Genomic DNA, 13,706 nt, shown 5'->3' with positions numbered 1-13,706 from the left:
AAAAGCAGATAAGCATGTATTTAACTTTAATTCCCATTCCACTGGGAATTTAGCATGCGCTTAAACACACATATAAGGGCTTTCCTGAATCAGGTCATGAGGTTGTTTTTCATAGTGTCCATTCTCATGCATTTATTATAGTAGGGCCTAGCGAAGCCCCAAACGCTGAGCACTACATACACATAGGCCAGGTCTACACTACAAGCTAGGGATGTGATTCCCCTGCTCATGTACCCATACTTGCACTAGCTCTCATCAAGCTAGCATGAGTATAAATAGCAGCATAGCCACAGTAGCTCGGGTTGTGGCAGCAGAAACATGGCTGAGGTGTGCCAATACAAACCCACCTGAAAATTGGTGGCTATGTATTCAGGAATCATACCCCTAGCTCACAGTGTAGACACAGTCATAATAAGAGACAGTCCCCGCCCCATAGAGTTTACACACTAAATAGATAAGACAGATCCGGGTGGGAAATATCACTACTTCCACTTTAGAGATGAGATTAAGATCCCAATTCTAGAGACTACAATCATTTTTAACATCTAACTGGTAATGCTCTGAACCAAGTCGTCGGCTTGCTCAATAAGTGAGTTTGATATCCCCTCATCACTACATTTAAGCCTACTACATACAATATGTCCACTTGTAACTGTCAGGAAAAAATAGCCCTTCACAGATTTTAGGTTTATTGAATATTCTCATTATTTGTGGTCCTAAAAGAAAATCCTTTTTTTTTTGGTTGTTTATTTAATGTGGAAGTTATTGCATTCTCAACAAGGCACGTCTATTCTTCTTGATTTTAAAAAATACTTAAAAAAACCATTGAAAATTATTTTTTCCCCATAAAATTGTTGCAACTGAAAAATGAACTGTGTATCTTCCGGAGAGTGAAATAACTCAGGAATTCAGGGAGGTTGAGGTTCCTTCTCCAAAGATTCTACCTGTTGTTTCCTACTGCTGTGCCATAACCCAACCCCTGTATCTGGATTACCATTGATGAAACCCAGCAGAACTTCAGTCCAACTTAAAACTCCTGATTGTGGCCTGGACAGACATAGCACAGGGAAGTTATCCTCACTCTATTTCACACCTAGTTCTAATTAGGAAACACTTGAAATCTCACTCACAAAAAAAGCTTCTTTTCAATATGCTGAATCCAGACGCACTTCTACAATTAAGCCATTAATTACCCTGGTATGGCATATGTCACATTTTAACCTAGTTCCCTCATGAATTAGGCCATTTATTCTTTACCTCCTAGTACTTTTTAATAGCAAATGTTTTCAGAAATACAAGCATACCTTTAGTATTAAAACTCTAGTAGGGTCAAATACTCTTATTCCCATGAATAGTACCATACTCTCCAAGTATTCCCATTTTCTTCAGTTGTTTACTCCTGATGTAAGGCACTAAGCAACACATGGGAGGATATCACAATCTGGCCTTTATCATGTTTCCCTTTATTTTATAAAATTGTATGGGTCTCTTTCAAGCATTACCAGATGGAAACTGAATGAGAATTTCTCAAATAGAATTTGGGAAAATGTGACTTTGTTCAATATGTTTCTTTATTAAGAACTGACTCTTTCACTAGTAGCTCATCCTACTATAAATGTTCCTAATTCAGAAACACAGATTTCTTCTTTCCACATTTCTCCTTTCTAGTGAGTCTTTTCTGAAAATTAATGCTGAGATCAAATGAAGGGTTTTTTTTCCTCTAAAATAATTTTAATCTATGCTGGAAGATTTAATGTACTAAACTTAATATGCAGAAATAATGTATAAAGAAGAAAAGGCTTTTCCAAATTTTCCTAAAGGTTGTTTTCAGTTTGCAATAATTAATGTGATAAGACATGTTTGAAAATGCATTAAAAGATCAGGAAGATTCCTCTGCAGGTACTTTAGAATCTAATAAATAATAAATCTGATGATTAACTGCATGGGCATAAGGAAAGCACATTACTAGGAAACTGAATAGAACCTGGCCTTTGAACAAATGTGTACTATTTTTTTAATATATAAAAGTACTTGAATATAGTCAATTCTGTGAAAAGAGGGGAAAAAAAGAATTACAGAAAGTGATATTGAGTTAACACTGTATTTCCAAATTAAACAGATTTAAATATTGCCATTAGCAATCAGGGTATTAGGATTTTGATGGAACAGTGTCATAAGAAGGTGAGCAAAACAATTATCTGACTTAACGCTGTTTGAGCAGCCACAGTGGTTTATGCTGGCCTAGAGAGCTGAAGTAAGACCACCACCAAGGCTTCTCATTGTGCCGTGTAGGCTGCCCTCTTTCTTCTCTTGGTTCAGACGGTGCATGTTGGGCATGAGGATCAAAATATTCCAGTGGGTCGTATCGCTCATATATGTCTTCCATCGGCCCCCAGAGGAAATTTTTAGGTCTTGTATCTAGAGATCGAAGGGCAAAATCTACCCTCCCCGCTCTTTTCATCTTGGCAGGCAGAGTGACCCTCTTCATCACCTTGCTGTATCCGATAGCATGAGCACTGATTATGTATCTTCCCGGAGGTAGGAGTCTCCAGTAGTCTCCATCGGCAGCTAAAGAAAACAGGTATCTCAGTCCTTTGTCGAGTAGCATAAATGCGTACACACATCTATACACAGATAAGCATTGGACGTTATAAGGGCAGATTTTGAAAAAGAGCTCAGCACACTGTGTGTTCCCCTCTTTTAAAAATCAGGTTGAAGGTGTCACAGTGGGAGCTGCTGGGAGTTGAGCACTTTTGAAAATCTGGACCTTAGTAAATAATTATATTTCTGATCTTGTAAATTGTATTAATATCAGGATAGATGCAGTGTATGTATTACACAGAAGTACACCATGGCAAACAAAAATGGTGCCTGATTCTGTTTTTACTTGCAATGGTATGAATAAGAAGTAGCTCCAGTGAAGTCAATGGATTTATACCTGTCTGTAGCTGATGTACGTGAAAGAAGAATCAACCCCAATATAGAGGTATATTGTATGTCCGAGGGCATAAGAAATTCCTATTTGTAATATATAATACACAAGACATGGGGCCAGATCATCAGCTGGTGTAAATAGTTTGTCTCTGATGCTGAGGTGAAAATGTCCAATTAAATGACTACCTTGAAATCCTGCATGTTGGCGGCTCATTGACTTCAGTGGAACTATAGCAGTTTCCTCCAGCTGAGGATCAGGCCTGTATTTTAACGCCTATGCAGAAGGAGGCAGTGCAAACAATGCGCATTTATGCATAACTTTATCTTTCCTGGATTTTTAAAGTTTATCAGCACAGCAAACATTGTATTAATGCTATTTTTCATAGAATTTCAGTGTCTATCTGTTGGGTTTTTTTTAAGATGAAAATGAAGAAGAGGGGAAAAAGAAAGGAAAAAATCAGAGGTATTCAGCTCCTGGCAATCAGAATTTCCTTCATTCATAGGTGCTGGAACTAGAGGTGCTGGGGGTGCTGCAGAAGCTCCTGGCTTGATGTAGTTTCCATTATTTACAGAGTTATTATTGTCTGGTTCAATGGCTCTCAGCACCCACAATCTACAAATTGTTCCAGCACCCCTGCCATCATTTTGAATATTTTGGCTATGCAACTGTTGGGCATAGTCTATTTTAACTAAAGCCTGGTCACCATGAAATTTCTGAACTACAAACTCTTGTCCATTCTGAAATGAAACTTAACACTCCTTTTTCCTTCACAAGGGCACAATATTTTTGGTTAATTCTTTACGGGCCTTATTCATAGCCCATTGATGTTAATGGGAAGTCATTGTCTACAATGAGGTTTGGAACAGGCCCTAAATCGTGCCCCAATTTCAGCTTCAAAAATTTGCACCATCTCCCAGTTTTGTATCCACTCTAATTTTATAGGGTTACTCAAAGTACTGTCGTGCAGTATCCACTACATTTATAAGCCACTCTGGCTTTCCACACTAACATAACAGCCACCGCCAGAGCAAAATTTTACCACACATGTGACATAATGTACTACTGGGGTCTAATCCTATTCCCATTGAAATCAATAGCAAAATTCCCATTGATTTCAGTGGGAGCAAGACTGAGCCCTAAATGCTCAGAGCTTTACAACTGCTGAAAATTAACAGTTATGTATGTTATTGATTGGTTAATGCAATGTACCTAGTATGTAACTCAGTATTCCACTCTTTTTGCCTCTGATTGACTGTATGTAGATCATTCATATATATGTATAACATACTATTCACCTGTGCACAGAGACCAAAATATTGCTCTATCTGAAGAAAATTTCAGTTTACTTAGCCTAACAAGAAATTTAACATGAAATTAGAGAGAGTCTTCAAAAAATTCTGGGAAAAATTTTGCACTCAGTTACACTCATGCAACTTCACTGGCACTGATAATAGTGCGGGGGGGGAGAGGAGGGGTAGATTTTGACCTACGTTTTTTCACATGATTCTAGAAGTAAACTCACACAGCCAAATCCTGCAATTCTCTTCAGGCAAAATGTCCATTGAATGTAATAGGACTTTTGGCTTAATGAGGACTAAAGTTTTTCGCTCATAGTGCATAGCGTCATTATCATATGAGAAAGATCCAACCAAAATAACATTACCTGTGATAACATCATGTCGGATCCCTTTTACTGAAATTCGGGCATTTTTTATTGGGTTACCAAATTTATCAGACACAATTCCCTTTATCCCACGGTGTACCTAACAAAGAAAGGACACGTTACACCAAATGGTAATATTTTTATGCCTGCTCATCTTTTCCTGCAAGAAAGCCTATAGGAAGAGGAAGTGTAAGAATCTGTAGGGGGTACTGAGTTGCTGCCACCTCAACACCATCACAAAGGCATATGCTAGGCTCTTGCAGGAGGACCTTGTGAGGCTGGGCTTAGCACGAAGCACCGCCCAGCAGGACCTGAGTGGCAGCTCCTCACGGCCCACTGATTGGTTGGCACCAGAACTTAAGCCAGGAAGCCATGACAGGAAGCTGTCTGAGCAACAATACAGACTGCCTGCCTGCCTGCTTCTGCTTCAGACCCTGTGTGCAAGAGACCCCAGATTCTGCCTTCTGATTCTGCCTGTCTCCTAGGTCTGACTCTTGGTTTGCCCTCTGGCCTGTCTTGGACTCTGGTCTTCTAGTACCTGACCTGGCCTGACTCCTGCTCTGACCATTAGGTCTGACTGCCCATGTTCTGGTTGTGACAGGAAGCAATCCTCATGAGATTCTCCTCAAAATGAGTCACCATCCTTCTCATTGAGAAGGGTAGTTTGCCTTCTAGGGCAACAACTTAGAGGCCTGTGCACAATCTCAGATCATTCTCCACACTCATGAATCGCCAACCTACGAGCAACTCTCTATGGGGTCTGGGGGCAAAGGGAGATGTGGAAGCAAATCATCCCCCTTTGATGATGGTGGACTGTGATCTATGCATGGAGGGTCCCGCCTGTATATAGATCATGGGTGTGTGACCATGTAACCATTATATTCAACTTATATTTTAAAATGTATGACTTAAATTCAACACAGAAAATAAATTTAGAGTTAAAGTTTTGAAAAATGACCTGATACTCCCTATGTAAAGGAAAAACACACTTTCATAAACTATGGAGTAAATGAGGCCAATTTACACAAGGAACTGACCCTCTAATCTACTAAATGCATTTACTACAAGGAAAAATGCAGCATTAAAGGATATATAGAATAACTAAATAACTAATAACTAACAGTCAAACAGCATGCTGACATCTTGACAGTGCAACCAATTAATGCAGCTCACTGCTATGAATAATATTTGCATAAGAAAATCAGAGGCATTAAAACTTGTTGAAATAATAATAAACAAACAAATATTATTCAGTTATGTAGTACCTCATATTCAAGGATCTCAAAGTGTAAACTGTAAACTGTGAGTTAACTAGCTGAACCCATCAGCAATCTTATGAGGCAGGCATGCATTATTACTATGCGAAAATCTCTCCCTGTCAGAAAGAACAGTGATGGAAATACTAGAACAATGACAGACATTAATAAAAAAAAACCCTGATGTGAATATTTATATTTGAGAGAGAGAGAGAGAGAGAGAGAGAGGGACACTAGAGCAGCAAACTTGGACTTCAGGGTTGTTATTGTGTTGCACAACATGGCCATTCAGAATGTCATGATAATAGTGGGTATAGGACTCTGAGGGCTTGTCTCCACTTACTGTTGATTGACACTGTGGCAACTGATCCATCGGGGGTCAATTTAGCGGGTCTAATGAAGACCCGCTAAATTGACCACAGATTGCTCTCCTGTCGACTCCGTTACTCCACCGGAACAAGAAGAGTAAGGGGAATCGATGGGAGAGCATCTCACATCAACATAGTGTAGTGTGGACCCCACGATAAGTAGATCTAAGCTACGTTGACTTGAGTTACGCTACTAACGTAACTCAAATTGCGTAGCTTAGATAGACTTTCCCCCGTAGTGTAGACCTGCCCTGCACAGGATCCTACTGCTTGAGCTAAAGGGAAATACCCCTATCTACTAGCAAGACAAAGCTGGTGACACACAGCAGACCAGTTTTAATTCCATGCACAAGATGCCAAACATGCCGATACAAAATTGCCAGTTCATAACAATCCGAGCTGGTGAAAAAGTGGGGAGAAAATCATTTTTTTAGAATTTTAGTCATTTTTTTTCTTCAGGCTTCACAAATGGAAAGGTATTTATTTATTCAAAATTTTCACAAATATTTATTAAAAAATTCAATTTCAAAATTCTTTTTCTGATTTTTTTCATTTTTTTGGGTTTTCTGTTTTGTAGGTTTCCTCTTTTCCCCTCCTTTTTCTCCTCTTTTCCCTTTCCCCTTCATTGTTTCTTCTTTTCTCTTCTTTTTTCCCCTTATTTTGCCCCAGGAAAACAGGAAAACAAATAAACAATGAAAAAAAGATTAAATTTTGTTTTCCAATGGAATTAAAAAAATGGAAATTTTAAAAAAATAATTAACATATCCAATTTTTTTAAAAGGCCATTTTTTTGGATGAAAAGTTTTGTAATCTAAAAATGTTGACCTGTTCTAATTACAGCACACACTTATTTATGACCAGATTCTGCTGCTCCTGCTCATGTTGAGCACTACCTTACTCTTTACATAGTTTAACTTATTTGAGTGGGACTACTCAAGGTGTGAGGTACTACTGAACAGAAGGAACCAGAAAGGGACAGAATTATTATAGCAGGTTGGTGCAATTTTCTTTCCAGTCATCCTGCAGCATGAAAGTATGGAAAATCTTAAATTAGCATGAGGTGTTAAAAATAATGGGCCTTTCTCTCCACTAATTTGCACCCTCATCATTAACACTCTTGTAAAGTGAATGGAAAACACTTCCAAATCAGAAGGATGGAATTTCACTTTCTGAAGAGCTGTAAATTCTCTATACAGGGTACAAGGAAGAAGAGAACCTGTCCCATAATTCAGCAATTCTATTTCAACTTTGTTTTGCTCGATTTAGGTAAGAATCTGTTTTAAGTCCCATTTCTGACATCTTTTTCTGACATGACTTCAATAATTACTAGGCAGTACAGATAAGAGTGACAGAATTGGGCCATTAATTACTTTATTGTTATTGGGTTTATTTTGCTGCCATGAATACAGCCCTGATCATGTATCCTTACAGTCAATGGGAGTTTTGTAACTGCTTTCAATAGGAGATGTATTAGCACATAGAAATCTTTGTATAACTTTTGCTAGTTAAACTAAGTAGATTTATGCACACACGAAATAATCTGGTAAATATCAGAATGAGAAAAGTTTGAATTGGTTATGGCAGACTTAATCCTTATCAGGAGTAATTCAGTCAATCTTATCTAGAGAGTTTTCGCTTACTGTTCTGCATTTGCTCAAAAGGCTTTTCCAGCATAGACTTCTACAGTATCTCACACTATAAAAATCTTTACATCTTGAAGGCTTCAAGCGCAATATATATGGATTTAATCCAGTCCCATTTGGACTCACTAAAACTCATTTTCATCAGACAGCTGTAAAATGAAATGAGTTTGGTGGTCTGGATTGTAGTCTTTATCGAATGATGATACTTACCACAAGTAGCAAGAGGTTGCTTAAAAAGGCCATAAAAAAAAGCTAACACACTCCTAACAACTTTAAATTACTACATAGTCTATCAATATAAGGCATGACAGAAAGCTGATCTGCTAATGGCTGAGAGAAAGATGTCTGCCTTGGGTCTCTGTGATCAGTTACCTGTTATTAGTGAGGCAATTGTTATTGCTGAGTGGACCCACATAAATTTGGTTCGGTTGCTCCTCCACAATTTCAAGGGCCAGACCTTTATCCTAACAGCTTTTGTTCAGAAACTGAGCTGAAATATTATGGGAACAGGATTTCCAATGAATGTTTCAGTATTTCTTCGTTCCAGCTGGGGCAAAAACAAAACTTAAAAGGTCTCTGTTACGGAATAGTGGAACTTGAGACCAAAAACATGGAATCGGAGAAGAATGTAAAAGTGAAAAATTACCTAAACTTTATGGAAATTCAAACTAAGTTTGGTTTAGTTCTTAGAGAGAGAGGTTGAGTCTTATTTTTCTGAATGAGTTGGTCTGTCTCTAGTATTGGATTTTGAAGAGTTGATTCATAAACCCACCCAAACTATTTACAGACATTCCTACGGTCCTATTTTGTGTTGTACTTAAGCTCATCTCAATCTTCAACCCACCCACATGTGAGTTAGGGAAATAATATCCACATTCTTAGACAGCCAAACTGAGGGATAGAGACTGGTGTGGAAATATCTGAAGATCAAATGCTGTCATAAGCATCCACAATGGGAAAAAAATAAACAATGGAATCCCACCAAAGAATGGACATGAAAAGCCACAAGAACTAAAGGAATGTAAATAAAAGTAGGGCTCTACCATTTCCATAAAAGTCAGAAGGGCTTCTTTGTTTTCATGCCAGGCTGAATACAGTTCCTCCTCCAAAGGAAACTTTTCACATCCCAGCTCCAAGGTGATTTCAAAACAGTTTGTGTGAAGGTAATTAAAATCTGCCATACCTAAATTAATAGAAAGGGAAAAGGGAAGATTATGAACAATCCATGTCACATTTAATTAGAACTATGCTGCTGCAATTAGTTGATTACCAAATGCAGCCCTGTGGACAAGGATGTATATGTTGTGTAGAATGAATGCATCTACCATATGCATAGGATTTGGGATCTTTGGAGCTTTACAAGCATTATTTTAAACATCAGTTAACTAATTAATGCTCACAACACCTCTTTTAGATGGGTAAGTACTATTATTATTAAAACTCATTTACATTTGTGGAAGCTAAGGCAGAGGAATGGGAGCTGTGTATGATCAGCTTTATACCATAAGGTACTGCCCAAGGTCAGAGGGAAATCAAGGTCGGAGCTGGGTTTAGAACTCTGGAATTGACTTCCAGGCCTGTGGTCAGAGAATGAGACTTGTTCTTGGACTGGGGAATAATCTCTTTGCTGTCTTATGGTTTCTACTTCATTTTCTTATACCATCTAGCAAAGGTACCATACCCTGTCAGCAGGTCCTTTGGTGGCAGCAAACCTCTAAGAGAAGCTAACATCATGAGAACCTTGTGCCTCTACAGGGAAGGTCATGGCATTATTATGTACTAAAATGTTAATCATAGATAACAGGTACAATTTTCAAAAGCACCCCATTTTCAAAAGTTATTAATCACTTAGGAGTCTAAGTCACTTTTGAAAATAGGATGTAGGTGCTTTTGAAAATTTTACCCAAATATCAAAAATTGAACAAGCCTGAAAAACCAAATAATGCTAATGATAAAATAGCATTGGAAACTTGAACACCAATGAATTGGTTGTGACAGTTGTGACATTTTTGCTTATCACGACTACTACTAATAATCAATTATAGTTTAGTCAATATGGATTAAAACACTAGCACACTTCAAATCCGTAATGTAAAATATATAACATTCTGCATTATGGATCTGAAGTCCAAATTCATGCTGCTGTTGAGGCATTAACGTTTCATTCCTATCTGCTAGAAAATTTCAGATTTTAACACCAGAACAGCATTTCATAAATACACAATGCCAAATTCATCCCATGCATAACTCCATTGATTTCACCGGAGTTAACGTCAGGGATGAATTTGGCCTGCTCTATTTGAATATAGACTTTGCCATTTAAATCCTCTAAAGACATTTTTGTGCACTGGGGGAAGGGTCTGATCCAAAGCCCACTGAAATTAATGAGTCTTTCCATTGAGTTCAGTTGGCCTTGGATCAGGCCCTTACTTGTCTCTCTTAAGGGTCTTACTCGGGTTTTGCTTCACATGACATAATGGCAAAGAGATTTACCTCCAGTAAAGCTGTACCACTGAGCACCATTTATAATTCCTCCTCGTTTTACGAAGTTTCCACCACAGCGAGCTTCTGATTTGTCTGAGATGATTGGATGTGCACCTGCATATGCTTTAGCCAGCAATCTGAACATCTGAAATGAATGATTTTGAAATATATTTACTTCTTCTCTGAACTGTAAGCACGTCTTCCATTTATCTTCATATCACTGAGATCCACTCCAGTACTATCTGTTCCTGCTCGCCAGATGGTGTCCTCTAGACTTATGTGCACAGAGGGAACCTCTATACAAAGGTATCCCTCTTAGATAAAATTTACAAAAGTTCCTGAGTCACCTAGGAGTCTAAATGCTGAGACCTAGGCTCCTAAGTCACCTAGGTGCTTTAAAAAAATCCATTATCTGCAATGCAATTACAAAGGATTCTAAATAGTGGAGCCACTTTTACCCTGGTCTCTACTCACCTGTGATTTCAGGAATAAATAACAATAGTAACTTGTTTTCACTTTATCAAAGGTGCCAAGTGCTTTGGGGCCTAAACAGTTTTTTCACAATGCCTATAACTTGAGGTAACTAATGCAAGTTACAGGCCTCCTTATTTCTCCCGGCACAAACAAAAACTGTTTATAACACCTCTAGCTTGGTGTCATTAATACTAGGTTGCTTGTATGCCTCTAACAGAGACTGAAAAGTGTTACAGAGAGACACTTAGCAGTGCATGTGACCAGGTAGAAGATTCTGATGGTAAAGAGTCTGCCTGAGGGAACTCAGCCAATGCTATAGGCCCAGAAAGAGCATATGTGCCATCATGATTAAGAAGTGGAGACAGCAAGTCTAGGAGTACATGTGATTTCTGAGTCAAGAGCCAGTCTGCAGCTTGGAGGGAGACTGCAAGAAGAGGACAGGCTGCAGCAAGGAAAGAAGAGGTTAGCCTGCAGTTTACAGGGGACGTTTTCTGTGACCTTTCATGCTAAGTGAGGGGGAGTCCATTGGCCCCGTGGGTGAGAACTTGAGGCTTGATTCACAAAGGTACTTAGGTGCCTAACTGACTCTTTAGGTGCCTAAGTCTAACATTTAGGCACCACTGACATTTTCAAAATGAATTCTCAGGTACAGCCTAACTCTGAAGGTTCCTGCCAGTAGACATGTGCAACACCACATAAGTCCTGCTGTCACCCCACGGCTAATGAGCTGCTGGGATCCCTAGCACAAGCTGCATCCCATTAGGAGTCTCAAGCTAGGGGTTCTTCTGCCTGCCTTGCCTGTGGGGACCAATCCATTAGGTGTCCTCTGACCACCTAATGCAAGTCTGAGAATTCCACTGGGTGGCAGAGTGCCTTGGAGTCAGGTGTTACAGTGCTTAAAGTCCCTTTGTGAATATAGGGATCCTTGTCCTTAATTAAATGAACAATGGGGACAGCAGGCAAATCAGGGGAAATGCAGGCTTCAGAAGCCTGTCCCTAGTCTCTGTTTGTCAGAGGCAGGAAATGGGCGACAGGGGATGGCTCACTTGATGATTACCTGTTCTGTACATTCCCTCTGAAGCACCTGGCATTGGCCACTGCTGGAAAATAGAGTAGTGGGCTAGATGGACCTTTGGTCTGACCCAGTATGACCATTCTTATGTTCTTATGTCCACTAAACCACTAAAAGGAATTGGGTTTCACAGTGACTAGGGCAGAAGAAAGTAATTGTCCTGGTTTAACATCTCAGAGGTCATTGCTTGGGACAAAAACCCAAGAGTATTCCAATCACTGGCAAACAGAAAGCCAAGCAGGGGACTGAAGTGAGAGATCATCTCTGGAAAAATGTGGGACCTTAGAGGTCCAGACAAGGACTTTTAATGTATTCAGAATAATATCGTTATCCACAAGGTTCAGAGTGGGATTTTCAAAAGCTCTCAGCACTGACCTGTCTTCACCCAATGAAAAGAGAGTTTACCACTGCCTCCAATAGAAGCAGAGTCAAGTGAACGCTGAACATTTCTGAAAATCTCACCCTCGATACCTCATTGGGGCCAAACTGAGTGAGCGAAGGGTTTGGGTTTGTTGTTTGTTAGGATTTCTGCTAACCGTGTATCAGTGTTGGCAAAGGGACAAGCTAGCTAATTGTTGAATGAAGACAAATGAGTATTCATGTAAAATTTGAAGTCCATCTCATTGTTTCTGAGTCAGAGGAGATGGAAAACTACCCCCATTTCAACATCTCAGACAAACTGTTTTTGAGTTTCCCTCAAGCTTAACTGTGATTTGTTGCCACTCTATGCACCTTCCCAGATAGTTAAATCTCCTTCATAGTTCAAGGCTCTGTTGGAAGAAAATAGCCAATAATTAAATACATTTACAAACAATATTTGTGGATAGTTTGGGATCCAATCCTGATCCTACTAACTTCTACTAAGGGAGTTATGGGCTCAATCCTGCTCCTACTGATGTCAATGAGAGATTTGGGGTACATTTTTTAGAAGTGCCTAAGGGGTTGTTTACACTGCCTGGCTGGTGGCTGCCTTGTTGGTGGCTCCTACCCTGCGCGAGGCTCAGCTGCTAGTCCCGGCTGGACTGGGGAGAATGGGACTTCCTCTTCCCCTGCATGGCATCTGGGGCCAGGTCAGACCCACCTCCAGATTTTCCCCCCAGTTGCAGGAAGCTCTGCAAACTTTCCCCCAATGCCCCGCTTCCTGCACCTGTCGCTCCTCAACTGCAGGGGGAGAGATCTATGTGCGGGAAGCTGGTCCCCCATCCACCCACCCCTGTCCATCCTGACCCCCTCATACCCAGACCCTCCCACCAAGTCTCAGCCCCCTCACACACTCCCAATGAGAACCCCCCAATGAGCCCCTCTCCCCCTGCAGCTGGACCACCCCGACAAGCCACCTGGATCCCCACCCCACCAGCCCCAACCAAATCCACTTGGATCCCCACCCAACTGAGCCCCACTCCCCCAGTATCTGGACCCCCCACTGAGCCCCTCACACCTAGACACCCCCCAGTGAGCTCTATCCCCCCCCCACATCCAGACTCCCTCCTGCTGAGTCCCAACCACCTTCACCTGGATCCCCCTGCAGAGTTCCATTACCATTACACCCAGAACCCCCCCAACAAGCCCCTGTGCATCCAGATCCCCCCTGCACCCAGATTGCCCCACACAGAACCCTCTCAACCCACACCTGGATCCCCCCCATGCTAAGTCCCTCCACACCTGGATCCTGCCTTGCTGAGCCTGCCTGCCCACACCCGCTGCACCTAGCATGGAGGGGCAGGGCCCTGGGGTGTTTCTGGGGAGACCCGGTCCTTGCGCTGTGTCCGGGTTGGGTGCAGCCTCACTGCTGAGTCTGTGTCCCGGGGTGG

The 13,706-nt window shown here is 40.7% G+C and overlaps 1 protein-coding gene across 1 annotated transcript in view; it reads right to left on the bottom strand.

The window, feature by feature from the left end:
* Positions 1 to 1,423: 1,423 nt before the first annotated feature.
* CPZ (carboxypeptidase Z) overlaps positions 1,424 to 13,706 on the bottom strand; it is a 55,498-nt gene continuing 43,215 nt past the window's right edge. The window contains exons 8-11 of the mRNA XM_074951768.1: positions 10,359 to 10,494; positions 8,909 to 9,048; positions 4,599 to 4,698; positions 1,424 to 2,568 (exon numbers count right to left, since the gene is read on the bottom strand). Coding sequence (XP_074807869.1) covers positions 2,204 to 2,568; positions 4,599 to 4,698; positions 8,909 to 9,048; positions 10,359 to 10,494 — 741 coding nt within the window. The 3' untranslated portion in view covers positions 1,424 to 2,203. The remainder of the gene's footprint in view (positions 2,569 to 4,598; positions 4,699 to 8,908; positions 9,049 to 10,358; positions 10,495 to 13,706) is intronic.

The sequence above is a fragment of the Natator depressus genome, chromosome 4 (assembly GCF_965152275.1).
Source record: "Natator depressus isolate rNatDep1 chromosome 4, rNatDep2.hap1, whole genome shotgun sequence".
Lineage (NCBI taxonomy): Eukaryota > Metazoa > Chordata > Testudines > Cheloniidae > Natator > Natator depressus.
The sequence above is the reverse complement of the archived record's forward strand: the minus strand, read 5'-3'. Positions and strand labels throughout refer to the sequence as shown.